This window comes from Trichoplusia ni, chromosome 15 (genome assembly GCF_003590095.1).
Source record: "Trichoplusia ni isolate ovarian cell line Hi5 chromosome 15, tn1, whole genome shotgun sequence".
In the NCBI taxonomy this organism is placed as follows: domain Eukaryota; kingdom Metazoa; phylum Arthropoda; class Insecta; order Lepidoptera; family Noctuidae; genus Trichoplusia; species Trichoplusia ni.
Window position 1 is genome coordinate 1,362,140 of NC_039492.1, and position 26,462 is coordinate 1,388,601.

General features: G+C 33.9%; 3 protein-coding genes and 1 long non-coding RNA gene across 7 annotated transcripts; 2 read left to right on the plus strand and 2 right to left on the minus strand.

The window, feature by feature from the left end:
• The first annotated feature begins 177 nt into the window (after positions 1–177).
• LOC113501479 (CKLF-like MARVEL transmembrane domain-containing protein 4) lies at positions 178–9,053 on the plus strand. Of its 4 annotated transcripts, none has more exons than XM_026882641.1 (4): positions 178–745; positions 3,040–3,201; positions 4,176–4,442; positions 6,065–9,053. In XM_026882641.1, exons 2-4 carry the CDS (start codon positions 3,064–3,066, stop codon positions 6,203–6,205), a joined length of 546 nt encoding a protein of 181 aa, XP_026738442.1. In that variant the 5' UTR covers positions 178–745; positions 3,040–3,063; the 3' UTR covers positions 6,206–9,053. The 4 variants fall into 4 exon arrangements, with proteins under 4 accessions (XP_026738442.1, XP_026738444.1, XP_026738441.1 ...); XM_026882643.1 differs by having other exon boundaries at positions 178–298; positions 3,051–3,201; XM_026882640.1 differs by having other exon boundaries at positions 181–745; positions 3,051–3,201.
• LOC113501480 (plasmolipin-like) lies at positions 9,050–13,373 on the minus strand. The gene is made up of 4 exons (XM_026882644.1): positions 13,179–13,373; positions 12,342–12,465; positions 11,830–12,090; positions 9,050–11,444 (listed from the first exon to the last, which is right to left on the minus strand). The coding sequence occupies exons 2-4, from the start codon at positions 12,450–12,452 to the stop codon at positions 11,358–11,360; spliced, it is 459 nt and encodes a 152-aa protein (XP_026738445.1). The 5' UTR covers positions 12,453–12,465; positions 13,179–13,373; the 3' UTR covers positions 9,050–11,357.
• A 1,719-nt stretch (positions 13,374–15,092) lies between these two features.
• On the minus strand, positions 15,093–16,025 carry LOC113501481. Its single transcript, XR_003401290.1, has 3 exons — positions 15,984–16,025; positions 15,336–15,452; positions 15,093–15,132 (listed from the first exon to the last, which is right to left on the minus strand). It is a non-coding gene; the product is annotated as an uncharacterized LOC113501481 (long non-coding RNA).
• Positions 16,026–16,770: 745 nt separating this feature from the next.
• On the plus strand, positions 16,771–26,333 carry LOC113501478 (mitochondrial uncoupling protein Bmcp). The gene is made up of 7 exons (XM_026882639.1): positions 16,771–17,267; positions 17,815–17,962; positions 22,786–22,990; positions 23,312–23,569; positions 23,990–24,079; positions 24,420–24,576; positions 25,147–26,333. The coding sequence occupies exons 1-6, from the start codon at positions 17,204–17,206 to the stop codon at positions 24,537–24,539; spliced, it is 885 nt and encodes a 294-aa protein (XP_026738440.1). The 5' UTR covers positions 16,771–17,203; the 3' UTR covers positions 24,540–24,576; positions 25,147–26,333.
• Positions 26,334–26,462: the final 129 nt, after the last annotated feature.

The following is a 26,462-nucleotide window of genomic DNA, read 5'->3' on the forward strand; positions in this document are numbered from 1 at the left end:
AAATTAACCTCAAAGATTTTCTTGGAAAATAGTTTTACATTTTCATTTTAGACATTTCTAGTATTATTGATTTATGTAAAAGGACAATGTACAAAAACAATGTAGAGGTGTAAAAAGGTATACGTATTGCAAACTCGTGATAAGTAAAATTGATTGACTGTATTTATTGGTAAAATTGTTTTTCAAAACAACAGGCTGTCGTTGAATATAATGCCAACAGCAACACTGCCAGTGACATTTGTTGCTGTCACTTGTCTGTCACAGTCATTCCGCCGATGGCACTCTAGCTGTCACTTTGGTCAGTCTCGGAATAAGTCTGTTTTTATAAATACGTATTTACGAACAAGCGCAAAAATAATAATCGCTTTATGAATTAGAAATATTTGCATTCTAAAATTACGTGCACTTTAAAGTAAATTTGAAGTGTTGTACATTAATTTCGCGTCGCTCCCTTCCAACAAAACACAAAGTTGGAAGACGTTACGTCTGGGTAAACAAATAACACCCGCGGTCTCAGGCTAATGTTGAAGTGCGCTATGTTATTTAAAAATATGAGTCATTGATATTTTACGAGCTCCTCACGGAGTCACAGCGCGGTATCGGTTAGTAATATAGTGTCAAGGTAACTGAATACATAGTTACGGCGCATCCTTGCTTATCGGGATGTGGCTCGCTCAGTTTACGTGATTTGCTTCGTAGTGTTGTACAGCGCGTAACAGGCTGAATAACAGACGGCCAAGTTTATGTAAGTTTTTAATTTCGCGTCTTTTATATTTATTTTTAAGAGCTGTAAAAAAATGTTATTTTAAATTTTAATAAAATTCAATTATCCGCAGTGATATAAAAGTTAATAAGTATTTCTGTGATGAACTTATTATGAATATTTATTTCTGTGATGAATATGAACTTATTATTCTAAAATAAAAGTAGCCTAAGTTACTCCCTATAACATCTAATTCAGCCACTTGTCAATAATAGTCACCTCAAAACTGGTCCAGCCATTTCAGAGATTAGCCAGAACGAACAAGCACAGCACAGTCAGACAGACTTCTAATTCAACAGACAAAAAAGTTATCTTGGTGTGTGTGTGTACTAATATATGTTCATTGTAGTTGTAAAAAATAACTCTACACAAATGAAAAAAAAAATGTAGTAAAAAACTAAATATTTTAATTTTTAATTCACTAATATTAATTACATTTAAGCATATTTATTTGTTCGGTTGTGATAATTTAATGGTACATTAGCAATTTGCTTTACTAGCCCGAGACAACAGTGCTAATTATTCAAGTTCAAATTCAAGGTCTCTCATGGCTATTTATCTGTTTTAGATTCATTGTTATCTTTACTCTGAGTGTGTTATCTTTATCATAGATAAGGAAGAAATTTGTAGAATATGAATCTCAATTTAAATTTCTAGAAAAAAACTTTAAGGTCACTGAAATACCTAAGTTGTTATAAATTTATTTCATTGTCATATCATTGAATAAACATACATAATACATTGTGCTATATTTCTAAATGCTGGCAATCAATTATGTTTTGTTTTTTAAAGAGTTAATAGATTCAATTTCTCCAATCTTTCTGTTAATTTTTATAAAAAAAAAACATCATAAACTGAATGAGACAGGCCGATTTCATGATAAGAAAATAACACTAGCAACATTTTGAGACCTTAAGACACAAAAAAAGGTAGTCAGGCTTTACCAAACATATAGGAAATGACAATGAAATTTATGATCTAGCCAAGTAGAGGGATCTTTGTATGACTCAGAGAATTTGCAGAAAGCCATGTGTGTTCCATAAGAGGCACTTTGGTGATGAATCATTTTCAAAAGTATTGATTGATTAATATTTCAGATGTATTACATTATGACAAATCAAGTGGTTGTATTTGAGACTATCCCTATTTCCCTACTAATATTATAAATGCGAAAGTAACTGTCTGCCTGTCTGTTACGGTTTCACGTCTAAACCACTGAACTGATTTTAATGAAATTTGGTACAGACATAGAGTCGACCTTGAGAAAGAACATAGGATTGTTTTTATCCCGGACTTTTGAAGAGTTCTCTTGGAAACGCGATATAACCGACCTAGACGCGGGCGAAGCCGCGGGCGAAAAGCTAGTAGTTAACCTTAAAAATAAAATTCTTGCTACAATAAGAAATTTACCCTAAATGGCATGAAGTTTTGCCCAGGCTGTACAAAAGGTATTATTTTATTAAACAGTTTATGCGCTAAGAAATTAAATCTCGCGGTTCCACAAACATTCAAGACACAAGCACAGCTCTCCCAAACTTTGAACAAGCATCATGGATCAGACAAATACAATACTCGTTTGGATCGAACCCGCGACATGTCGCTCTCCGTGCAGTCAAACAAGTCGCAAGCTGAGCCAAAAAAAAATCTCATCTTTTTGTTTTGTAAACGTATTAAAATCTGAAGTGGCTATTTATATAAATTGTTCTCTTTACATGTCTTAAATTACTGCACCTTTGGCTTCCATATAAATCATGATCATGTCCAGTGATAGGTCAATTATTAGTTATTGACCTCCGCCTTATGTGTGTAATTCAATGATTCACTAGTGCACCTCGGCATCAGATAAAGGCACTAATTGAATCAGCATTCCTTGAAGATCAAGTTCAAAGGGATCTTATTTCATACTAGAGTAGTCGCTGATTCGCGGGACTCCGTAACATAATCTTGAGTTTCCGTTGAAGCAAAAAGTATGTAGTAATTATTTGTGTGATCAAAAACAGTAATACGGGGAGTACCCAAAGCAAAAAACTCTAATCGTTAACAAAAAAAGTGGGTATGGTGAAAACACTTACCACTGGAAGCGCGTAAACCATTCGCAATCATTCCTGCAACGTAGGCAGAGGCGAGGTCCGAACCGGGTTTTTCAGCCAGTGGGAGTCCGATATATCTCTATACCAAGCTCTCAGCTTAGATTAAAGGGCATTAACCTCTCACCCTTTAACAAATAAGCATTAAAGGTAGTAAAACCTACCTCCAACACTGGATATTAAATTAAGTAATTTTTCAGATGATCTTCCAAGATGGCGTATCCGAACCAGTTGCCGCCGCCGCCCCCGCCGCAGACGATGGGCTCCACGAACACCGTGTTTATCACGGAGACGCGCTTCGACCCCTCGTACGTCAAGACGCTGCCGGGGATCATTAAAGTTGTCGTTATTGTAAGTACTGCACTACACTTGGTCCTCTTATATTCAGACTGCGCCAGAATAAGCGTGATGTTTCCAAGAACAAAACGGAGACACAAGCTACTATTGTCACTTTTCACTTTAAAATTGGTTCCTAAAGGCTAAATCTACGCGATGGCTCAGATAGGCAAACACGTGAACAACTAATGATAGTCTGGCTATAAAACAAGCATGACTAAGTACAACAATCACATACCGTACGTCAGTTTACATACCGAATCCCACCGCGAAGCATTTGAACCGATTACATCTAATGCGCGCATACCTAAGAACAAAACATATTGTTCGAGTGTTTGTGACGCATTAAGCTAAACGTTCATTTACACATTACTGGTGTCTAATTATGAACGTGATAATGATAAGCGTCTACCTGGCAGGGAGCCATTGTAAGGTCTTTGATCTAAAACAAATAGAAAGTAACTATTCTAGTGGCTGGCTTTTGACCCGATTGGCAGTCACTTTCTTATGAAGGGACATACACAAAAGTATCTAACCTAACCGTCTCAAACTCATGTTTAGGTACATACCTACAACCATACATAACAATATTTTCTATCTATTTATATGATATCGTAATGGTTGCTAATGTGCGTTACAAAATATGTACTGATCAGGTATTGTGTCTGATCAAGTGATACTGCTTAAATACCCTTAGGAGATAAATGAAATTTAAAATGACTTTCAATTGCACGGAAAACCGATTGGTCACCACGCCAACGTCACTGTGCGCGACGACGTAAAGGGTTCGAACCCCGGGAGGACAAACGTTTGATTCATCCACGTATTCCTGTCCTGGATCTGGGAGTTTTGTGCATGTAACTTGAATGTTTGTGAATCCGCCCGCGACACAAGGAATAAATTACTAACTGCATATTTATCATTCAAATCTTGTCCTGTTTCCTTAAGCCACAATTGAATTAATAACTAAGGTTAATCGTATACCACAGGTACTCAACCTAATCGGTTTCATCTGCATCCAATCATCGGCGTTCTGGTCGAATGGTCGCGGGGTCTACTTCAACATAGTGGCGCACCTAGGGCTCTGGTTCTCGGGCGGTCTGCTGGTGCTGTACCTGTTCCACATCGTGGAGAAGTACCACAACATCAAGTGGCTGAAGATCGAGATGATCGCCTACATAGTCATGGTGTTCCTCTACCTGATTGCTTCGACTATAGTTGTCGCGTTCGGGGCTGCCGCTTATTCAGCTGCTGGGGTGAGTTGAATTGTCTATTATTTTCTTTTGCAACATTTTCAGTTGTAGCTTTATCAATATAGATATTTCATAAATATTTGGAGTTTTTGTTGTATAAGGTAGAAGTTATGTAGACAAATTTGTCCCTTCACAGATCATGTAGGAAGTTCCTCTATACCTAGAAATGTTCGTCCCAATCTCTGTTACAGGTATATATTTGACTAACACCTAAAGGTAGATGGATCAGATTTTCTAAACCGAAAGAAAGACTATTTAGTATATTATTAAAACACTAAGACAAGCGTTAATGCCGTAACAGTATCAGTAAATAACAGTACAAACATTATCGATCGAATTCCCCACATGTCGCAGTCACCACCTGTTCATATCTTATTTAAAAACAAAAGCCGGCCGACACACACAAACACGCAGACTCCATACGTGACCGAGCTGTAGAACAAATCTATAAATATATGTCCATAACTAATTGACTATACCGCGTGCTAACCGTGCTCCTCTTAGTGAGGTAAATTCATTAAGATTCTGTTCGGTGACATCATAAGCCAGGTATTTTGTGTTTAAGTGTCTGATATGCTAATATCAAGTGGTTCTCATGTCTGTCAAACTTAATAGTTTTTTTTAGGTTTATGTCATCTTTACTTACGGTTTTTTTTGGTATTTTTGTGATAAGGTTTTTTTTATGAAAATAATCATTTTGAACCCTTCGAATAGATTCCAAATAGACCCCTCCTTTTTAATATCCTCTTCTGTTACTTTTATGCTCTCGGAAAACATGAGCAAAGTAGTATAAAACATTTGAAGTGCTCCTTCGCTATTACCTACTGAATCTGTATTGTTTATTAAGTATCCTGTTTTTCTTTACTTTTCCTATTCTAGTCACGTCGAACCTACATTTAGATTTTCTCATTTGTCGTTTGAATTCCAAGTAAGAAATTGTTCTGAGAAATTCTTGGTTCATATTCACTTTGCTTGGGAACATTATCCTGTACTATTTCAATACTATTGAGTAGGCAGAAAACGTAACTTATCGGTTTTCCTTCCCGTTATGAAGCTGTTGTTTGAATACTGGCTAATACTATACAAGTTCTGCCGAAGATAGGAAAGAGCCATCATACCCTTTCTTACCTATATTTAGTTTCCCTTCCTTACTCAATCACTCCGTAGACATAAAGTTTACGACTTCTTTACCTTTCCAGCCTCCATTATGGAAACTAATTTGTTTGTTATGTGCCGAACGTGATAATAATACTCGGCCAATCGTTTAGTTTCTCTGTACGTTTGCATGCTCAGAATGCTAATGAGGAAAAATGTTTGCGCGTTATTAACTTTATAGAAAACGTTTTATGTGCATCAGGTCTTACCTAGACTGGGAATGCGTGTTTAAAATATTTGTATCGGAGAGACATGCATTTTAATACATGGGCTTACAGATGTGTGCATTCTGTTCATTAATGTCGAGTAGAAGTCAGGCTACTGTTGAATACAGAATTTCTTCTAAAGCAAAAAAAAAAAATCCTTGCACGTTATACCCTTTCTAACATACGTTATTTTTAGAGCTTCTCCAATTCCGGCCAGGTTTTCCATTTCAATAAACTTTTCTAACATGTACCACATACTTCCAGTTCTTTGGCTACCTAGCGATGGTGGTATACGGAGGAGATGCCTTCCTCAAGTACAAGGCCCTGAAGGCGGGCGAGCTGGCGCAGGGCCACCGCGTGCTCGCCAAGCAGACACACGTCACCACGCCGCCAGCACTGCCCTAACTGCAGTAGGAACAGCTGTCGGTGAGGCTATACATTTAAGAGACTAGTGAAGTGTTGTGAACCTAAGATGCTGTTCAGTGTTAAAAGGAGATTTGCGGAAAGCATACGTTGAAGGATCAAGACCTAGTCTTTAGAGGATTTTGACTTACGGTTTTGTTACATTTTCATCACAGTTATGAATGCACTTCGTCGGATAAACTTCCATTACGCAGTTACAGACTTGTCGACTGAAATCAATCTTAGCTCGTAGCATTAAGGACCAAACTTCAACGATAGTTTCATAATTGTTCATTTTATCACAATTTTATTACAAAGACTAGTGTTTAAGTGTAATATTTTGTATTATATTTAATTCCCACCTATTTATTTTAGTCGTCCAGCCTCTGGCATTGAGATTAATCATTTGTGTCAATGATAAGCCTATTTTTTCGACTGATAAGCAAATGCAACGCGTCAGATGAGATAAAATGCAATGAAATATGAATTCTAAACTAAACGATTACGTCATGCTGAAAATGTTTTGAAATGAGTATTGTGGAAACAAAGGACTTTCAATCTTGCTCCATTGCTAGATAAAATATATTGTGAAAATCTCTGAAACTTTAGAGATTATAGGCTAAAGGAATGAAGTAGAAGCAAGCAATTGTCTCAATGATACAAGACATTTCGTCATGGAAAATAAATAGTTAAACAACGGAAACTGAATGTACTATAAAAACTACTTCGCTCATCAGCATTACATTGTAAAAACTTAAACATTGTAATTTATTGCTTTGACAAATCCCACATTAACAATGTCACATTTGGCGTGCACATTTTGGTTACATGTAAAATATTAAAACTATAAATAAACGGTCTAGAATTTAGCAGTTTTACATCTTATAACACAAAAATGTTGGAAACTAGGAGTGGAATATATTATTGCACAAGGGCAAATCATACCTCAATGTGTAAGTACTTATTAGAAAGTTATTCATTTAATTTTGAACATATTCAATAATTCGTTTGTACTATGCCACAATCACTATAGACTTATTTGGTAACCAAAAACCGTCATCGTTGTTGGTTAACCTACTCATAAACTACAATGTCGAATATAAAGCCCTAAACGAGAATATGAATAATTTTATTACTTATTAAATAAGTTACAATTTCATGACAAATGTAATCTTCAGTTTTGATCAATGAACGACACTCTGCAATTTGCTATAAGTAACAGCAGATTGTTAGTAAAATAAAAAGTGGAATGACTAGGTAGAGGACTGACTTAAAATCAAACTTGGTATATGAAGCCTTATGCCATTGACACAGCTTCTAAACAAAATATAACCGATAGCCTTAATAGGTAAACCTTTTAAGAGTAATGACCTCATTTTCACACGATATATTATGACGAATGTTGAATATGTTTAACAATATAAAGTTATCGTATTACGTGCTTGTAAAAAGAATTATTCTTAGATATTTATTGTGATAATATTGCTAAGTGCTAACTTATACTATTATGTACTAATCATCTTCAGAGTTTATTTTGTAAATAATAAATCAATTGTATTTTTTTTACTATTTAAATATATTTTAAGTGCTTATGTCGTGTATGTCCGTCTACTTATTGGAATATTATGGGACCTCTAGTACCCTTCGCCTTTATGAGATTATGCTTGTGAAATATGCTACCAATTTTACGCGTAAAAAAAAAATAAGTTAAAAAAAAACTGCTGCTTGGATTTTCAATATGATTTGTTCCTCTCAGGTGTATGTAAGGGTATAAAATAAAGTTATTAACTTCTGCAATGTTATCGTTCTTGTGTAATACGGTTTATTTTTCTTTGTACAAAAACATACTATTATGACTTTATTAGATTGTCGCTTTAGATTTAAGATGTCTGTGTAAACTTCCGTCCACATATGCTTTGCTCACATTCGTGTCAAATACCTATTAATATCTAAGTAATGTGAATTTGCCAAGTTGTGCTCACTATTGTAAATTTTGCTCCAATCACAATATGTACTTTTGATATTGCCGTAATAAAATTGTGCGATATTGTAAAATTACTATAATTAGTATATATATTAAATTGAAAAAAAGCTTTTGTAAGTTTATAAACGCCGAAATATATTCGCTTACATTTTTGATGGCTTTTTTCGACTCATTTAACAAAAAGTTTATACCTATAAATATTAAATTTAAAGAATGTTAAACGTATTTTAGATATAATTAAAAATTCTGTCAAACGGGTGTTTTTAGTTCTCTTTAACACGAATAACTTGCGTGATAGCTATATACGGTCATATTATTGACGATATTAACAACAGTGTTATTGTAAATACTTAGCAAATAAGGAAAACTGTTTATCTGCTGATTGTATATTAATGTATGTGTAATATATAGGTATTATTTATGGAATTTTATTTATTCCGATCGTTTGCACATGAAATTCGTCATTTATTTTAATTCAAATGTATTTTTATATGAAACTAATGTAGATAATTTGCTATGGTTGTCCGATAGCAAAATAAAATGTCTGCTGTAATCACAGAATACCTTTTCTACAGTTTTATACAAGGTTCTTATTTGTTATTATTTAAAGTATAATGTTACTTTTATAACTTTAAAAATATTATATTTATAAATATCGTCTAACTGATATTATTCAAAATTGCATTCGTTTTTACATTCGGAGCAAATGTTCTTTAAAGCAATAAGGTTGCTTTTTCTAAAGCACTTGTGGCACAGATTTTGATCACTGATTTGCCAACTGTGCCTGTGTATGATGCACTGTATCCGGTTTGACCGGCTTTTGTTATTTCCTGTCATTGTTGTATAAAATAAAACTACATAAATGTGTTCAGTTGTTTTATTTGTTAACGGTACATCAATAAACATCATAAAATATGCGATTATGGTTGCGTAACAATCTTATCAAATAGCTATTGAAAAAAATGTGCTAAGATCTATTTTCGTATCTTTCGATTCTCATTTTAATAAATTCCTTTGTTGACGTACACAATGACTACAAAGCCCTTTTCCACCGGCTTAGCTCATACCATAACTTTTTTTCAAAGCTGTCCAGTACACATAGGTATGTTTTGTTCATATTACAACGAATCTATGTCTTTAATTTTTCATTACTTTCCATTCAAGTTTAAATGGGAATGGCTATAACTATTTGCACCCATTATATTACTTCAAGAGTTGAAAAGTTCAAAACAAAACATATAAAATGTTTAAACATTAAGTAACAATTTGTATAATTAATAAATTCTTACAAAGTCTTACAATAACTGGTGTAATTAAATTAATACAAAAATTATAAAGCTATTAAAAATACTTAAATGAGGTTAAGATAAGACTTACACTATTCTTATTAAGGCAGCATGGTTATACAATCGACAAAATTACACAGACAATAAATGGGCTGAGCAGTATTAAAAATAATGATGGCGATGTCGACATACGATCTTTAAAAATATAATATTACCAAGTGAGTTTGTAAACTTTCATAGAAAATGCTTTGCCCAAATTTTGTTTAACCCAAACTTTCAAGAAATACAAAAGAAACTGTTGAAAAGTTATGGATTTAACATTTGGGGCGTGGTTTCTACAACAGTCGTATAAAAAGTCCACACGATTTTAACCCTTAAGTGAACAGTACAGCTTAGCCGATAAAGTCACACATTTAATTTATAGACACTAGAACATCTGACAGCTTGATATATAAAACTGTGTATGAGATAGGTTGTGTTCGATCCTCTAAATATTTGTGTTATTGCTAAACAGGTACAGAAAAACCTTTGGTCGTTAAGGCATTCTCTTAATTAATAATAATTGTTATAACGTACTTGACTTCAAATTAATGATTTACATGTTGTGTTTCTTACTTTCGTCTGATATCGAAATCAAAAAATATATTCAAACAAAAAAAAGTAAAACCAAGAAAGAGATATAACAGTAAGTAGAAATAGATCACAAAATACTAATTAAACTTAAATCTACAGAAACAAAATGCCCAAAAACATATTGGACCCAATGTTCAGTATGTACCTACCGAAATTAATGGTGGGTTAAAGTTTAACATGATTTTAAAGTAATTATATACTTATTGACAGATATATAAATAATAATGTCATTTTGTGTAAAATACATGGTAAACAAAGAGTTAGTTTTAGATTTATAAAGTATAAATATACTATATATAAATATTTATAGTAAATGTTTAACAGAAGGTATTTATTGTGCATTTCAACACAGCAAGTTAATGTGTGTACAGCTGTATTTATGTTAGACATACAATTTATATTTGAAAGGCTCGTAACAAAGTTATTTTTTTAAATTCCATGTTATATTAAATCATTTTGTTTTGTTAACATGAATATAGTTACAAATAGTTTATTTATGAGAACGTATGAAAAAATACATAACTGTTTGTTCATTAATATGGTATTTCCTAGATTATAATATTTGGTTTATCCACAATGTTTCGTTCCGTAAATTGCAAATTGAAAACCTTTGTACTGTGTGGTTACTAACCAGTAATTATTGAATGGTTAAGAAAGTTGGAATTGGGATCAATAGTTTCCTTATCAAATATAATGAATGTATAATTATATAAAAAGGTATATTTTTATAGAAAATGTTAATATATTTTAGATTACCTAAATATTACAGAAGACATAGATAAAATATATAAACGTTTTCTTGACTTTGTATAATTAAATATAATAAAAGGCACATCAGATATATCAAGGCACATGCACATGTCAGCATCTTATGAACACAGATACAATGTCAAACATGATTATCAGGTTTCAAAATAGATTAATTTTTACTTAACTATAAGTGAAATACTAAAACAAATTTCACACTTACTCTTAAACGCAACATACACAAAATAAAACTGCATGGCGCCGACGTATTACCCTGCTCTCTTGCTCGCCGATATATTACGCTAAGCGAAAACACACATCTAGCATCTGCTTTAGGCTAGCACTAAATTACTACCAACAAATTGTTGTAGGGAAAACAACGAATCCAGACGAATGTGCTGTTTTCCCCTCAATTCCATTTAGTCAAAAATAATGCAGTGTCAATGACGGCGCCGTTACACGCGATGTGAATAACTAGAGGTAGGTCTCATCGAGTCTCACGTGTTTACTGCGGTGGGAGCCCTCTCTTCCACGCCTTGTACTTCAAGAAGCCGTCGAAACCATACGCTATGATTGCGCAGAGACCGAAGAACTGGAATGGATGAATAATTGGCATGTAAAAATTTTTGATCATAAAATAATAACGTGCTCATGTGAGTTAGCTGGTGCATAAAATATGTATTCTTGTATAACGGGCAATATGCTATTCAATAACAGTAAAAGTCGTCTATTTGGCAGTCAAATGACGTGAGGTATTTCAAATTCATTAGATAAGAGATAGGCGTAAGATATGCACGCAAAAACAATCTGACTGTATGTTTATAATTTAGAGCACTTTTTGTAAGCCTCTACTCCTAGTGAAGCCTAGCTTATTATGAAATTGCAAGAGTCTTGCATAAAGAGTTCTAAATACAGGTTCTAGTACAAAGTTTAATAAAAAACTATAGTTACTATAGAAACAAATAAATACAACTTACCCCAACTGCATAACCCACACTCTCACCAATGGTAGTGGCAAATATTGAGCAGCCAATGTATGTCAAACATACTATGACACAGTAGAAGAACTCAAGCTTCAGCCACGGCAGTCTATCATACTTCTCAATGACATGGAATGTGTACATGAAGAGTATCAGCGCTGTGATGATGTTGGCCACCCAGTACAGGATGTTGTAAAAGATTGCCGACACCCATGTCCACGATATCTTGATGCAAATGAAACCTATAAAGTTGCAGGCCTGAAATAAAATGGTATGTTATAACTAACAATGCTTGAAAGTAAAAGAAGAAAGAAGAAACCCCTATACTCTGAGGTAAATGATACATCAAATCAAATTAGCAACTACAAATTCGTTTTTGTAAGAATCATACTACAAATAATAGATGTGTGATTGATATCACTCCAAAAAAAGATGATTGTTGAGAACAAAAGTAAAAAAGAACATTTTTCTTTTTCAGTGTTTCTATAATAGTATTTTATTACACTTACCAGCTGCACTAGTTTCAATATACCAGGTATAGTTTTAATATATCCTTTATCAAGCCTGAGGACCTTGGCTGGTCTGTCTGCAGGTGACTCTGGGTTGCTGTTGTAGTTCATCCTGACTTAAATACTGGAATGATAGAAAAATATAATGAACACAGGGTAAAAGAATTAGCCTTGATTGTAAACTGAAATATTAAGTAACTGATACAGTGATAAAGGTTGTTGTCTCAGCTAGTCTTTTTAAAATGTTCATGTATTTGCTTCAATAGATTTGTAAAGATTATTGGAGATTATGAATCATGTAAACTGTAATTAGCTAACACGCGAGTATGACACATTTTGTTATCATAGTTACGTACTTTTATCAGCAAATACATTTTTTAAATAAAGTCATCACTCTTGTTTGAAGCTATATCTTTGCATTTTAGTATAAACAATAAAACACAAAATTAGCCGTACCTGATAACGTTTGCACTAAATACCTAGAAAAGCGACTACAATTAGTTGATATTAAGGTTTTGTATTAAATAAGTGTTCATAAAATATAAATCATTAAAATTTACCTAAAAGATTTGGACATTTACTAGTTCACCCTTATTATGATGTTTTAAGAAAATATTAATAATATAATCTATAATTTCACATTAAAATCATGTTTACGTCAACAGTTAACTATTTAAGCAAAATTCCCTGCCTGTGGACAACATACGGTAGGTTTTAGATAAATCTACAATATACTGTAATTTATCCACAATGACGCCTACGATAAATCTAATTAAGCTCACTTAATTGTCGGCTTGGTGAGGCAATTGTAAATAGAGAAAACTACAATCACATTACCTTACAGTAGGGTACGAAGTCTTCATTCACGGCAACCTGTAGATGCCAGATCTTAACACCAGTATTTTACATTACACTCGGAATAGATAGAACTGTTTTCCTGGATTCTTAACGAATTGGAATAAAAATCCACTGCAAGTTTACACGACACGATGATATCCTAGAACAATCAACATTCAACAAGTGAATGACATTGTCATATGCCAATTTGTCACATGAGACTAAGAGTTACGTTCAGAAATTGATAAGATCATTAAAAATGTTATTAATTTTTAATCATTTTTTTTTAATCATCATCAGAATAATTTCAATTTTCTAGAGTTCTTTATCTTAGTCACTTGAGATTTTTCCCAAAGTCAGTCTTTAACAGTTTGAAGGTCAAGACTGATTGTCGAAAAGTCGACGAATTATAGCAACCAAATAGCAACCGAGTTGAAGTTGACTTGTATTTCTGAACTTTAGAACTCCACTCTCCCCTCGGGCCCCGCACGCTGATTGCCGCTGGCGCTGTCATGTAGTAGTTGACGGACCATAGATAATACATATAATACTGGTATAGATGAGACACTGACAGATCAGTTCTTTATTTCACTACTTGCCCTGTAAACTAGATGGCGCTAGCGTCTGCGAAGCGATCTATAGCTATATGTATGTATGCACTCATCTACATAATATCTATAGGTTGCTATAGGTAGTTACGCATAGTACAGCATTTTTGCCGTGTATAAAATGTACTAAAGAGAAAAAAGAATACAACAAAAATATAAAGATTTTTCTTTATTTATAAATACGGATAATTTATACAATTTATTAATTAACGTCTACAACGTATTGAAATTAAACCACTTTTACTTTGACACATTTTTACTATTATAATTTACTAAGTAATATGATTTAGAAAAATTATTCTCTAATAAAATCGTAATATGGTTTAATTTCATTGGCTAACATTCATAATACACTTATGGTATATTACAATCACCAATTAATTCACATTAATAGAAACCATTTTTAAATTATTAAGGGTATAATTGAGAACCTTCTATTTTATTTATCGATGTAAATAAAGTAGATGGTTGGAAATGGCCACCCATCAAAAATCACATGATTTAAATCAATCAAATCATTTAATTAACAATAAGGTTTTAAATATCATTCACATTATTTCCTTTTTTATGAATTTTATAGAAATTGTATGCTTGTAATTTAAGTATCGTTATTATCAAAATCAGCAATTTTTCCTGTTAAAATTCTATTTACACCCGTACACCAACTATTTACAATTAAGTTGATGAACAAATTAATTATATAATTAGTTAAAATCAATTTATGTTCATCGCATTGAATAATTGAAAAATCACATCTGCAATTTATAAAAAACACAATTATTATTTTTTTAAGTTATTATTTCGGGCGATCAAGTCTCAATCATAAAATATATTTCATTAAGTAATTTAATAAATGAATCACATGTGATTTTTTTGTATAATCAATCATGTAATTAAATGCATTAGGATCAATTTCTTGTTGAAGTAAATCAACAATACAATTACAATTTTTAAATATATTAGATTTAGTTTTTTTATTATATATCCAGGGTACATATTTCTTCGCTTCCGAATGCAAAATCAAATTACTAAAAATAATTTGACTCATTGTTGAAATTAAGGAATCAACTGCAAAATCAGAATCTAAATCATCAGATTTTATAAATCATCATATTTAACTGTTTGAGACCCATCTTGACTTTTTACAATTTTTTCAAATTCTATTGATTTAAAAACAGGTTTAATTTCTGCCCAGAACGGGAAATGTGGTGATTTGTTTTTAAGACATCCCTTGAGTATTTTTGCTGTATCACGGTGTGAGTGGCCATTAAATGAATCAAATAATTTATCAAAAATCAGCAATAAATCTACAGTTTCTTCACACTCAGCTAGTAATATGTTGCATTCTGAAACAAAAAAAAATATATATACATCATTAATGTTTGTGGTTATTTATGTTCCTATGCAAAATATATATATAATCAATTTCAAAATATATATATGTATATATATGTATTCACAAGAAAAAGTATATATGTATGATTTATATGGATAAAAAATACTTATAATCAAAACATTTAACTGATTTTCATTATGAGTTGCAACATACCTTCTACAAAAAACTTGTTGCTTGTTTGCTCCATGTCCTTTTCCTTATCCTCCAACATTGAAACTGAAGCGACTGGTTCAACTGATACTTCTGCAACTGCAGATGAGCTAGTGGTATCTAGAAAGTAGCAATAATCTTGTTAGAAAAGACTAAGCACATACTTTAAAACCTATTAATATAATTGTGCAATTCTACAAAAGACTACTTAGAAGTATTTTAACATAATTATAACATTTCACAACTATCAAACAATGTTGTCTCGTCCCAAGCTAAGCAGAACTTGTGTTATGGATACTAGACAGCTGATAAACATACTTTCTAAATATAGAAATAATTTACACCCAGACACAGAACAAAATGATGATGCTCATCACACAAATATTTCTCCTGATTGGGAATCAAACCAAAAACCTCTGGCATAGCACTAAAAGACACTAGCCACTAGACCAACAGGACAGTTAATGCACTTCATTTGCGATGATTAGGTGACAGAAAATAAAATTGAAACAGCACTTATTGGTCTGTGGTTCATCTTAGGGGCAGATTTCACAGTTATTTCATACATTTAATAGACATCTGCCAAAATGTTAATTGCATATTTGTTTACATGTAAATTGGATGTTATAATATGCAAATATATTTATTTACCTGATGGGATAAGGCTGGTGTAAAAGGTTGGCACTGCATTTCTCGTTAATACCGTTCCTTTACCTATGTAGTATTTCTCAAAATGTTTATAGTCTTATTTGGTTGTAGATGTATGTATCTCCTTTCATTATAATATCATCGTCTAAAACTTGTTTCCAGATCTCAAACCTTTCTTTATAACAGTCTGGCTTAGGAAAATGATGTAATGTACCTGAAATTAGAAAGAATGAGTTAATTGCAGGTTGTGAAATTTATGTTTTAAAAATATAGTGATATATAATAGTACAAACTTCGATCGGATCGTTCCTACAATAAGATCACTTATTCTATCATCAATAATCATCTTACCTCCTTCTTCACATCCAAAATAGCAATGAGTGCGAGAGTATTTCGGTAATCTCGCCATCGTAATCCGTAAAAAACGCAGCCAAATTTTTAAATCAAGTAATGTAAACACACGTCGTAGTCCATTAAACGATGCCAGGGTCAAGAGAAATAAATATATTCGTCGGTATCCGTTCACGAGAAGCCAAGTAAATACGTAGGAAGCAGTTTCGAGGTCCAGAAAACACGCGATGGTCAATAATAGGCAAATAAGTCGAAAATAAAACTTGGTAAACTCACGGCACAAGAAACGAACGTTGAGTGAAAAGTTTTCAAAACATATCAGTGCTGTCATGTCATTAGCAAAATAAAAATTGCGTATAAGATTAATTGAAGACCGAAAAGGCGATTCAGTTTTTTTTTAATTTTTTTTAGTTTACTTTTTATTAAATAATATTTATTAAATTATTAAAAGAATAACATTTTGAAGAAAGCAGTTACTGTAGCGGCATCTAGTAATATTTAAGGGAATATTATGCCTTAGTTGACTTGCCCTGTGGCATAGATGGCACCACTTTCCATACATTTTGTTTTCTTGTCCTCAAAGTACTGTACTGTCACCCCCATGTGACGGACACAGGTCACAGTAAATCCGAGCTAAAACGAGTGATAAAAAACTAAGCATTTAAAAGAATTTCGAATTCAAGACGTTATTGGAAAAGTTTTATATTAATCTATAAAACGTCTTATATACCCAGTGCCATCAAATAAACTGTTTCTATTGACTGTGTTTCCTGTGAACGCGGAACGTTTTAAGATCGTATCCCGGTAGAATATAGGCACTACCGGTGCCTATAAACATAAGACTCACTCTAGTTTTTTAATCTTTATGTGTGATGGGAGATAGAGATTGGAGACCGTTTGTTTACGGCGGCCTCGCGTCGATCGTCGCCGAATTCGGTGAGCAGAATAATATTATCCAGATTAACATAACCTTAAATGTTATATCACCTGGATCTGGAGGACTACGTATTCCAGATAATTCCAGTTTCCTAACTTCATGTAGAATTGTAGATAATATGCATCGTAATTTTTTTCGTAAGATAGTTACATTTTGTTCTGTATTTATCTTGTATATCTTCTTTTTTATTATTTGAATATAAATCAGTAGGTTCTATACAGATGTAAATGTCTAAACAAATATTTTTTCTTTGTATGAATTTATATTTTAGTTTGTAAGTTATCATAACAGTTTCTAATATCAAGTCAATATGTTATGTATTTTCTGATTATTTTTTCGAACAAGATTCTTATTACTCTTTCTTGTTATTTTTATTAACTGGAATATGATAGTGGAATATGGAATACCATAGATCACTATAATTGAGCTTAATTAAAATTAAAATTGCATAATTTATTTCATGTATTTAAGAATAAATTGTTAATATAGGAGCACTCTTACTGTTTGCATTTGTATGTTCAAACAAACATATTTTTTTATCAACAGGTACATTCCCTATTGACACAACAAAGACACGACTTCAGATTCAGGGCCAGAAGATAGACCCTCGTCATGTGGAGCTCCGGTACACTGGCATGGTGGACTGCTTCGTCAAGACCTCACAGCAAGAGGGGGTCAAAGCATTGTACTGCGGGTATGTTATGCATTATAAGGTCATATTCTACCTATGAGGTTACTTGTTACTTGATCTGATCTGGTAATCTTTTATTGCTATGTGTATAAAAAATAATTATATATGGCAACCCCTATCACTGAGCTCAAATGTAGCTCAGAATTAGTCCATTTTTCATGTAGATTTGACATATAAATAAAGAGCATCGGTTGGTTTTTACAAAACAAAAACAATACTATAATGTAGAACTACATTTAAGATTGGTCATTGATGACAAATTTGTAAATAATTGAGATATTCAAGTACCCAACTAATTTTGCTAAAATTTGCTGTGAGTTATTTGAAGCCTTAAAAAAAGACACTTTTTATTCAAATATTTAACATCCATGATGATGAAGCAGATGCCTATCACCAATCAGTATTATATAATATCTTTGATAACATTCCAATATCTCTGATAATATGACATAATAATTGTGGTAGATTTCCACAGGTAGATATGGTATAATCAGATAAAAGTAATTTATTTTGATCTTGCTGTGTAGTGATCCTGTTAGGATGAACTATTCTGGTGCCAAATTATCAATTTCTAAAAACCATTTACCTATTATCTGTAATCAACATATGTACTTTGTTGTAATCTAAAAACTCTTCTATATGTGACCTTTTAGTCTTAAACAACAACCACTGAAAGTAATTGTAAGAGGTGGTTTCACAAACATTCAACTCATATGCACTAAGAGTATCAGGTTCGTAGATCCCACAAATGCTCGCCCTGCGCGGGGATCGATCCTGCGAAACTTCGTAGGGGATAGGTTAATATTTTAGTATGTCGGTTATAATTATATCGATATTCGTGCAGTCGTAGTATGAATAATTAAATAATGGCATTGTCTTCACTATACAACTAATACTTCAAGGTAAAGCTCTCAACACAATGTGTATGTAAATATCTCTTAGGGTGCTGTTACTTACATAAGTCATTTTAACTAAAATGTACTTTACGCCAACAAGCCGGATCTCGGTCGAAGATATGCTTTCCCCAGTCCTAGTTATTAAAGATTTGACAAGTAGGTGTGACGGACATGAAAGCACATGTAGTGAATACGCTCCTAGTGGGTGATCCCAACAATCTTAATATGTATCGCGATAAAATCTAATAGAAGTAGCATTCAAAGAAATGCAGAAATTATGTTTTTGTTCCTATTAGAATTATGAATAAATTCTAGTTTAATTCAGTTAAACGATTGGAAAGTTCAGTTAAAATGTTATTTTTTTGGAAGGTTGACAGGGTCTACAATAGTATCTGAATCTATCAATGAATCTAAGTCTTACGACATTAGCATCTCGGATAGCGGACCCCACGTACTTCGTCGCGATAAGCACTCATTGATAAGTCGATAGGTATCTATTGTCCGACTATTAGGGCCTGTACAGATGTTGCGGATTGACATGCGGCCGGACTTGCCGCCAAGTTGAGTTGTGGAAGAGTGACAGCGCGCTACCTGCCGTAGAGCGCCGTCTCTCTTTACACCTGCAATAATATTGCTGTAAGAAGTACTAGCAGGTTTCTCAGGTTCTAGGTTAATTTCAATGCAAAAGCTTACTGTGTTTCGTATATGACCGAATAATTACGCTTAAAAGTTTGTGTGTTTGCTACGAAATTATGATGTTGATTTATCTTTATAGATTTGCATAGTGATCTCAGTCAGCTAAATGTCGAAAGTAGTATTATTCTTATAACAATATAATTTATCATTAGCGTTGTCATCAGAATACACACTTCCAAAATATGTATATGCTCATTAAAAACCTTAATCTATATCGGCCCTTAAATTCCTTATTTATAACAAGGCGTGCAAATCGCGTGCAAAAACAACACGCAATATTGAGTCATGCGATAAGTGCGCCGTGCTCACATGTTTTTATTGTCCTTATCAGTAGACGAAAACAAGACGTAAACAGTTTATATATGTATGTCTGAGACATATCGAGTGATAGTTACATTTTATATGTTTGTAGTACATGCGTCCGATTGTAAAAACAGACCACGCCCTCTGCCATCTTCAGGGTTGCGGTTTGTGTCGTCATAGTTCAGTAAACAAAGGTTTAACATGACAAATATGAACGTACATATGCATTGCGCGTAAATTACGTACGTTGCTTGGCCTGTTTGTCGGAGTGACGGTACCTACTTGTGTATAACACACCCTAATGGATTTACCACTCTACATATCACAAGACAAGCTTTTAAATATGGCAGTAGCCTATACCTGACTAGTCTACATAATACTAAGCGCTATTGTATCGTAAGGTTATGTCATGTCCATAGAATAACTTATCTAAAAGTTTGTAGTAATGGAGTCTGATCAAAGTAATTGAAAATATTGTCATGATGATCCACAGTCGATCGCTGATCAAACATTTAAGATAAAGATTGCGGCATTTTTAAATTGGTATGTTTCCGTAATTCCTTCTCCACTAAAGTACTGTAGTCTTATAGATATCATCTATCTGTAGATTAGACAATCATGTTGTACATGGTAATTTATTGTTCCTTTGTACTTCGCTATCAGTGACCTTGGAGATTCGCGAACGACGTTAGGTAAAAGTGAATTGCTAGTTTATTTCCTCTGAGTTTATTCGCGACATCGCGAGCGTGAGATAAAAATAACTTCACATTTTTTTGGTTCGTCTTTTAGGGTAATCTTTGCTTTATTGCATGCTTCTAAATTGATTTTACGAATACTTATTTTTGAGTAGTTAATTATGAAAGTGAGATTTTTATTAAAATTAAAAACGATTTTTTTTCATTTTCAAATTTACAGTAATATTATTGAAGTTATGAAAGAGATGAGCAACACGACCTGATAATGTTATTTTTTACTTTTTCTATATGAAGCGGTAGGGCCTAGACATTTTGAATGGAGACAAGTGATATGAATTTTTCGTGAATCGTTTACATCTACAATTACATTTGCGATAGTGTTCGTGCTAGGGTATAGTGCATCCGATTTCGAAATATTACTAATTCTTAAATCTTATTTCGATAATCATTCGATTCGATGCAAATAAAGAAAGATAAGAATAATCTTACATTGGTATTGATTTCCGTAACAAACACACATGTAATGCTTATTTAATATCTTATTAGTTATTTATTGCCACTTGATACGTGACTGATGCAAGAATCATGTTTGCAATCGCGATGCATTAATTAATGATGTTAGGAACTATCGATTGTTGTCAAGCAGTGAAGAAATTATGAAACCTGTTAAAATTAACAACGACCGCGACGCATTTAGTTTTAGATTTCCGTGTTTTTCTAAAAGACTCCTATAACTCTCTCTCATCTGTCATGAAGTAGTTAAAAGGATTGAGTAACTGGGGACTCCTGAAGGTTTCTAAAAGTGGTATTTAGCTTCATTACAATGACACATATTACGTTTTGCTCTCAAAATGTTCATGAGTAATTTATATTTTTTATAAGATTTTCATTATATAGGTACGGTACAACATTTTAAGCGTGTAAATTAGGTATATAATCTAACACAAACACTATAATTTAGGCTACTCGAAATCTAGGTCACTTAAAAATAAGTGTTATCAACAAAATTGTCAAAACGTACGTTTTGTTGGCACGCTTCCAAGTTTATAACTGAACCAAAGAACTTTGCGTACTAATCGGTTATTGATAAACAAATATTTTCACACCAAGACGTAAAAGTTCAGATGAAGAAACCATGTTTGATTCGTTGGGCGGTATCTTTTTGATAAACAGTTTATCAACTGTCACGGTAAAAGAATTTACAATTTTGCTTTAGTAGACCCGGAGATCACCTACTTAATTGATAATTCCACGCTTTTTTCCAAAAAGTTTTCAACGTTCATTAGAAAAATGGGTGTGATATTTTAAGTACAAACCTGTAAGCAAAAAAACACGTGTGCAAAAATGAAGCACGTGATGCAAGAGAAAGAAAATTCCTTCCAAGAATATACCGATGTCTTGTATTTTTAAACGACTATTAGTCATAGCGTTAAATGCATATTATATGAAAATATACATCTCATTAACCAGTAATTAAATAACAATTTCTTTCGAATATTTATTCAAACAATTTTGGCTTTAAGTCTCGTTTGAAGACTGGGCAGAGTGCCAAACAAGATTTCGTAGTAATGTCGAGTGACTGGATTTTAGAAATTAGAAGAACACGTGTTTGTTCATGACTATTAACAAAGGCCGGATATGTTTATTTTATTCTATGATATTAATCAATGTTATTATGATTTTAAAATCAATTTTGAACTTCAATGTTGCAAGATTTTCACGTTCTTTGGCGCATTATGCATTACTTACTTTATTTGATCATATTGCAGTAAAAACATTAAACGATCGAGATATTCTTACGATTGACGGAATTTTCTTTTTAATTCATGTCAATTACATTGGCGAATCTACATATCATCATTTTGGTTAGAAAATAATTATCAAATAGGCAAGTTACAGATAGTTCTTTCCATTTTTTGCAGCTATATTTTCATTTCTTTTTTCATAATATCACCTTTCCATCCGTGTTTCGGAAGGCAAGTTAAATTGTGGGTCCCGACTGTTATTCCTACATCTTTGACAGTCGTTACAGGTAGTCAGAAGCTTGAAAAAGTCTGACAGCCAGTCTAACCAAGGGGTATCGTGTTGCCCAGGTAACTGGGTTAAGGAGGTCAGATAGGCAGTCGCTCCTTGTAAAACACTGGTACTTAGCTGAAACCGGTTGGACTGGTAGCCGACCCCAACATAGTTGGGAAAAGGCTAGGCCAATGAATATCACCTTTCCATATTGTTTCAGCATCTGGCCAGCGGTGTTACGGCAGGCGACGTACGGCACCATCAAGTTCGGCACCTACTACTCCATGAAGGACTGGATAGCGCAGCACAGGGCTGACGGCGGCTCCATAGAACACGTGCCCACCAACACGTTCTGTGCGGCCTTCGCTGGTGGCCTCTCCAGTGCCATTGCTAACCCTACTGATGTACTCAAAGTTAGAATGCAGGTGAGTTGACCGCAAGTGAAGAAAATGATGAAATACTTGATAATATGAATAAAGTATGGCCTGCGGTTTCGTGGTAACAATATGTATCTGTGGTGGTAAATTATCAGATTGTTTAAGTATGAGTTTTGTGTGTGTGTTAGAATGAATATGATTTCCAAATTTTCGGCATTCATCAAATTTCTTCAGTTAGTTACAACAATGCACATGCATGTCAATAAGATAACAACGTTAGGAGGAGTCACTAACGTTATATGGTTTTTAACAGTTTTTAATGATCTAAACGTGAAACGAAGTTAAAATGACGTCGTATCGTTTGTGCAGATGGGCGACGAGAAGCGCAACCTGGTCCGCTGCTTCATCGACATGTACCGGCTGGAGGGCGTGCGCGGGCTGTGGCGCGGCGTGGGCGCCACGTCGCAGCGCGCGGCGCTCATCGCGGGCGTGGAGCTGCCGGTGTACGACGCCAGCAAGCGCGCGCTGCTGCCGGCGCTGGGCGACGCGCCGCCCAACCACCTGGCCGCCTCCGCGCTCGCCAGCCTCGGCAGCGCCGTGGCCAGCACGCCGCTCGACGTCATACGGGTACGAACACTATTACAGCCAGAAAAGACCGAGGAGCGATCGCAAGCGACGGAATCGAACAGAAGGGAATCAAGGCGGTGATACTGACTCAAGAATCATGAAGTGTCACACATCTTTTTACAACGTTTTGCATATAGATTTCACACCTTTCGCAACCTAACTGAAGCCTTTGATTGAGTAAATCACAACGTGCCAATAGTTCAAATATTATACAATATTCGCAATCTACAAATAAGTAAATTTGAGAAAGAAATACCAAATAAATAACTGAAACCAAGTAGGAGCACTTAAATAATAGTTGTCATCCTTCATTTTGATTCCGAGATACTTCAAGCCTCAAATCTCGGTCCTTTCCTTATTTAACCACTTGTTTTAAATGGCATGCTTAATATGCTTATGCCACTGTTTTTTTTATTACAGACGAGAATGATGAACCAAAGAAAAATGAAGAATCAAGTCGCAAATCCAAATGAAAAAATATACACAGGGACGATAGACTGCCTACTGCGGGTAAGTAACTTTTAAAAAATCTAATTAAGAGAAGAGTCTAGAACGCGTATTTGCGCGACTCCTTTCGGATTCAAACTTAGCCTTTAATTAAACATGTGTTGACGCGGTGAACATTCTCACATATGTATATCACATCCTTGTTTTGGTCGTCACAAGAACATAAAACCTCGTTGACTTCACACATCGACACAATCGTGACTTTTATTGATTTCCATTACGACCTCCCGCCTGGCACTCCTGCCTTGGTTTAGCTGTAGGTAAGTTTAACAACGCCTGGAAGGTATCTAACCACCATCCTAATTTGGACTCGTGTCAAAAACAGTTGTTTTTCTTCCTTCAGACGGTTCGCAACGAAGGTTTCCTGGCCCTATACAAGGGCTTCATTCCGACGTGGCTGCGCATGGGACCCTGGAACATCATATTCTTCCTCACGTACGAGCAGATGAAGCAAATGTATTGAGCGAGGGATAACACCAAGACTGGTTACTGGTGATCAGGTAACATTTATGAAATTATATTATACTAGCTGTTGCCCGCGACTTCGTCCCCGTGGGTAGAAGATATAAGTTATGATTTAGGTATACCTGCCTGGTTTTTTATCTTAGCTCCTATTAGTCGCAGCTTGATGGTTTATAGCCTTAAGCCTTCCTCGATGAATGGTCTTTTCAACACAAAAAGAATTTTTCAATTTGTACCAATAGTTCCTGAGATTAACGCTTTCAAACAAACAAAGAAACTCTTCAGCTTTATATATTAGTATAGATTTCTGAATTAAAGTTGTGTGTGTTCGTACTAGCCTCAATGGATGTACTGTTAGAAAATCGTGGCTTAGATTGTAGGTTAAACAGGATCCAAATCACACTTTTCTTGTTTTCCTTTCGACTTTCAAGGTTAGAAATACTGAAATGAATTCATAGTAGTGTTAAGTGTTGTTCTCATTTAGTATTTGGAAAAATGGTTCAATAAGTTTAGCATTATACTTGTTATTTTTAGTAAAATAAATCATAGTTTTAAGAATATTTCTAATTGAGAACTTATTCACTAAAACAAACATACCTCGCTTTCAGATCACCAAGGAGCAGATAGAATCAAGCGCGGCACGTGTGAGTGAGCTTACGTAGAAGCTAATGTGGGTGCGTGTTGAGTCTGCTACAGCTAAAGCCATCATTTATTATTTTGCGTCGAGACATACTTTGTGAATTTGTGTAGGCACTGTTATAGTTATGTGGACACTTCAGTTTTTTTATCGAGGTATTTGTTTGACGTTGTTCGAAAAGATTTTTTGGGTAATTATTAATCATGATCAACATAAATCAATACCCTACTAAACTTCGTAATGCAAATGTAAAATGAAAAAGAGGGTAGTCGGAGAAAATCGTAAAAAGTCCTTAGTACGTAAGTAGTAATGATGCAGGCGACACGTGCTGCACATAATATATTTAAGTGTTATTTATATCGAATGAATGAGCTTTTGTAGATATTTACATTAAGTCGCAGGATCACCTGTTTGTATGTAGTTCCTTCGTAATTTTAAATGTATCTTGTGATAACTTTAATTTGCTCTTTTGTAAAGTGTTTTTTTTTTTGTAAAGGATGGCGAAACAATTTAATTGAATGTTGCATTTGCATTTTTAAACATTGATATTTACTCTACAATGTTCTAAAAATCTTAGAATCTGATGGAAGCCAATAGCCGGGTCATCCATGTGATGACTGTTTCGAAGGAAAGAACAAATAATGAGATACATGTTCACACTTTCACACAATGTCTATTTTCGGACCCAACCGGAGACCGCGATGGGCTGAGTTCATTGTTTACTATATAATACGTACGTAGAGAAGACTCTCGGGCTTATACGTGGAACCTTTTGTCCATCATTTTCTTTATAGTTTTTCAGCGTCCTTTTGTAGAACATTGATCTGGGTTTTTTCTGGTCTGTGGTTGTAAACTGCATTTCATTATTATTGTATTCAACATGTTAAGGTACACAGGTGAATATATTTGTATAAGAAAAAACTAAGCCATTTAAATTTAAAGCATTTATTTTATATTATCCCAAATTCTTTGCATCTACTAGGTTAATTTCGAAGAGGTCTTTATTTAAATTGTTTAAGTGGTCAGCATTTGAATATCTAATATATAAAATTCTCGCGTCGGGTCGACCGATTCTCATGCAATTTTGTGTCCTTATTGGGTAGTTCAGAGAATCGGAGAACTATTTTTTTACCCCTAGAACACACTTACATGGCAAAACAACGTATGCTGGAACAACTACTAATAGTATAAAATAATTTAATATTAATCGATTGTTTCTTAGAAACCTGCCAAATCGCATACAACGGATACTTTTTCTACTTGTAACTTGAAGCAAAGCTGCCATTA

What these genes read in the sequence shown, in the direction of transcription:
- LOC113501480 (XM_026882644.1), bottom strand. Translation starts at nt 12,452, where the DNA reads ATGAACTACAACAGCAACCCAGAGTCACCTGCAGACAGACCAGCCAAG. An exon ending in TATTGAAACTAGTGCAGCTG is followed by an intron (nt 12,091 to 12,341) that starts GTAAGTGTAATA and finishes ATTTTATTTCAG; the next exon opens with GCCTGCAACTTTATAGGTTT. An exon ending in GTGTGGGTTATGCAGTTGGG is followed by an intron (nt 11,445 to 11,829) that starts GTAAGTTGTATT and finishes CATCCATTCCAG; the next exon opens with TTCTTCGGTCTCTGCGCAAT.
- LOC113501478 (XM_026882639.1), top strand. Translation starts at nt 17,204, where the DNA reads ATGGGAGATAGAGATTGGAGACCGTTTGTTTACGGCGGCCTCGCGTCG. An exon ending in TACTCAAAGTTAGAATGCAG is followed by an intron (nt 22,991 to 23,311) that starts GTGAGTTGACCG and finishes TCGTTTGTGCAG; the next exon opens with ATGGGCGACGAGAAGCGCAA. An exon ending in CGCCGCTCGACGTCATACGG is followed by an intron (nt 23,570 to 23,989) that starts GTACGAACACTA and finishes TTTTTATTACAG; the next exon opens with ACGAGAATGATGAACCAAAG.
- LOC113501479 (XM_026882641.1), top strand. Translation starts at nt 3,064, where the DNA reads ATGGCGTATCCGAACCAGTTGCCGCCGCCGCCCCCGCCGCAGACGATG. An exon ending in TCATTAAAGTTGTCGTTATT is followed by an intron (nt 3,202 to 4,175) that starts GTAAGTACTGCA and finishes CGTATACCACAG; the next exon opens with GTACTCAACCTAATCGGTTT. An exon ending in CCGCTTATTCAGCTGCTGGG is followed by an intron (nt 4,443 to 6,064) that starts GTGAGTTGAATT and finishes ACATACTTCCAG; the next exon opens with TTCTTTGGCTACCTAGCGAT.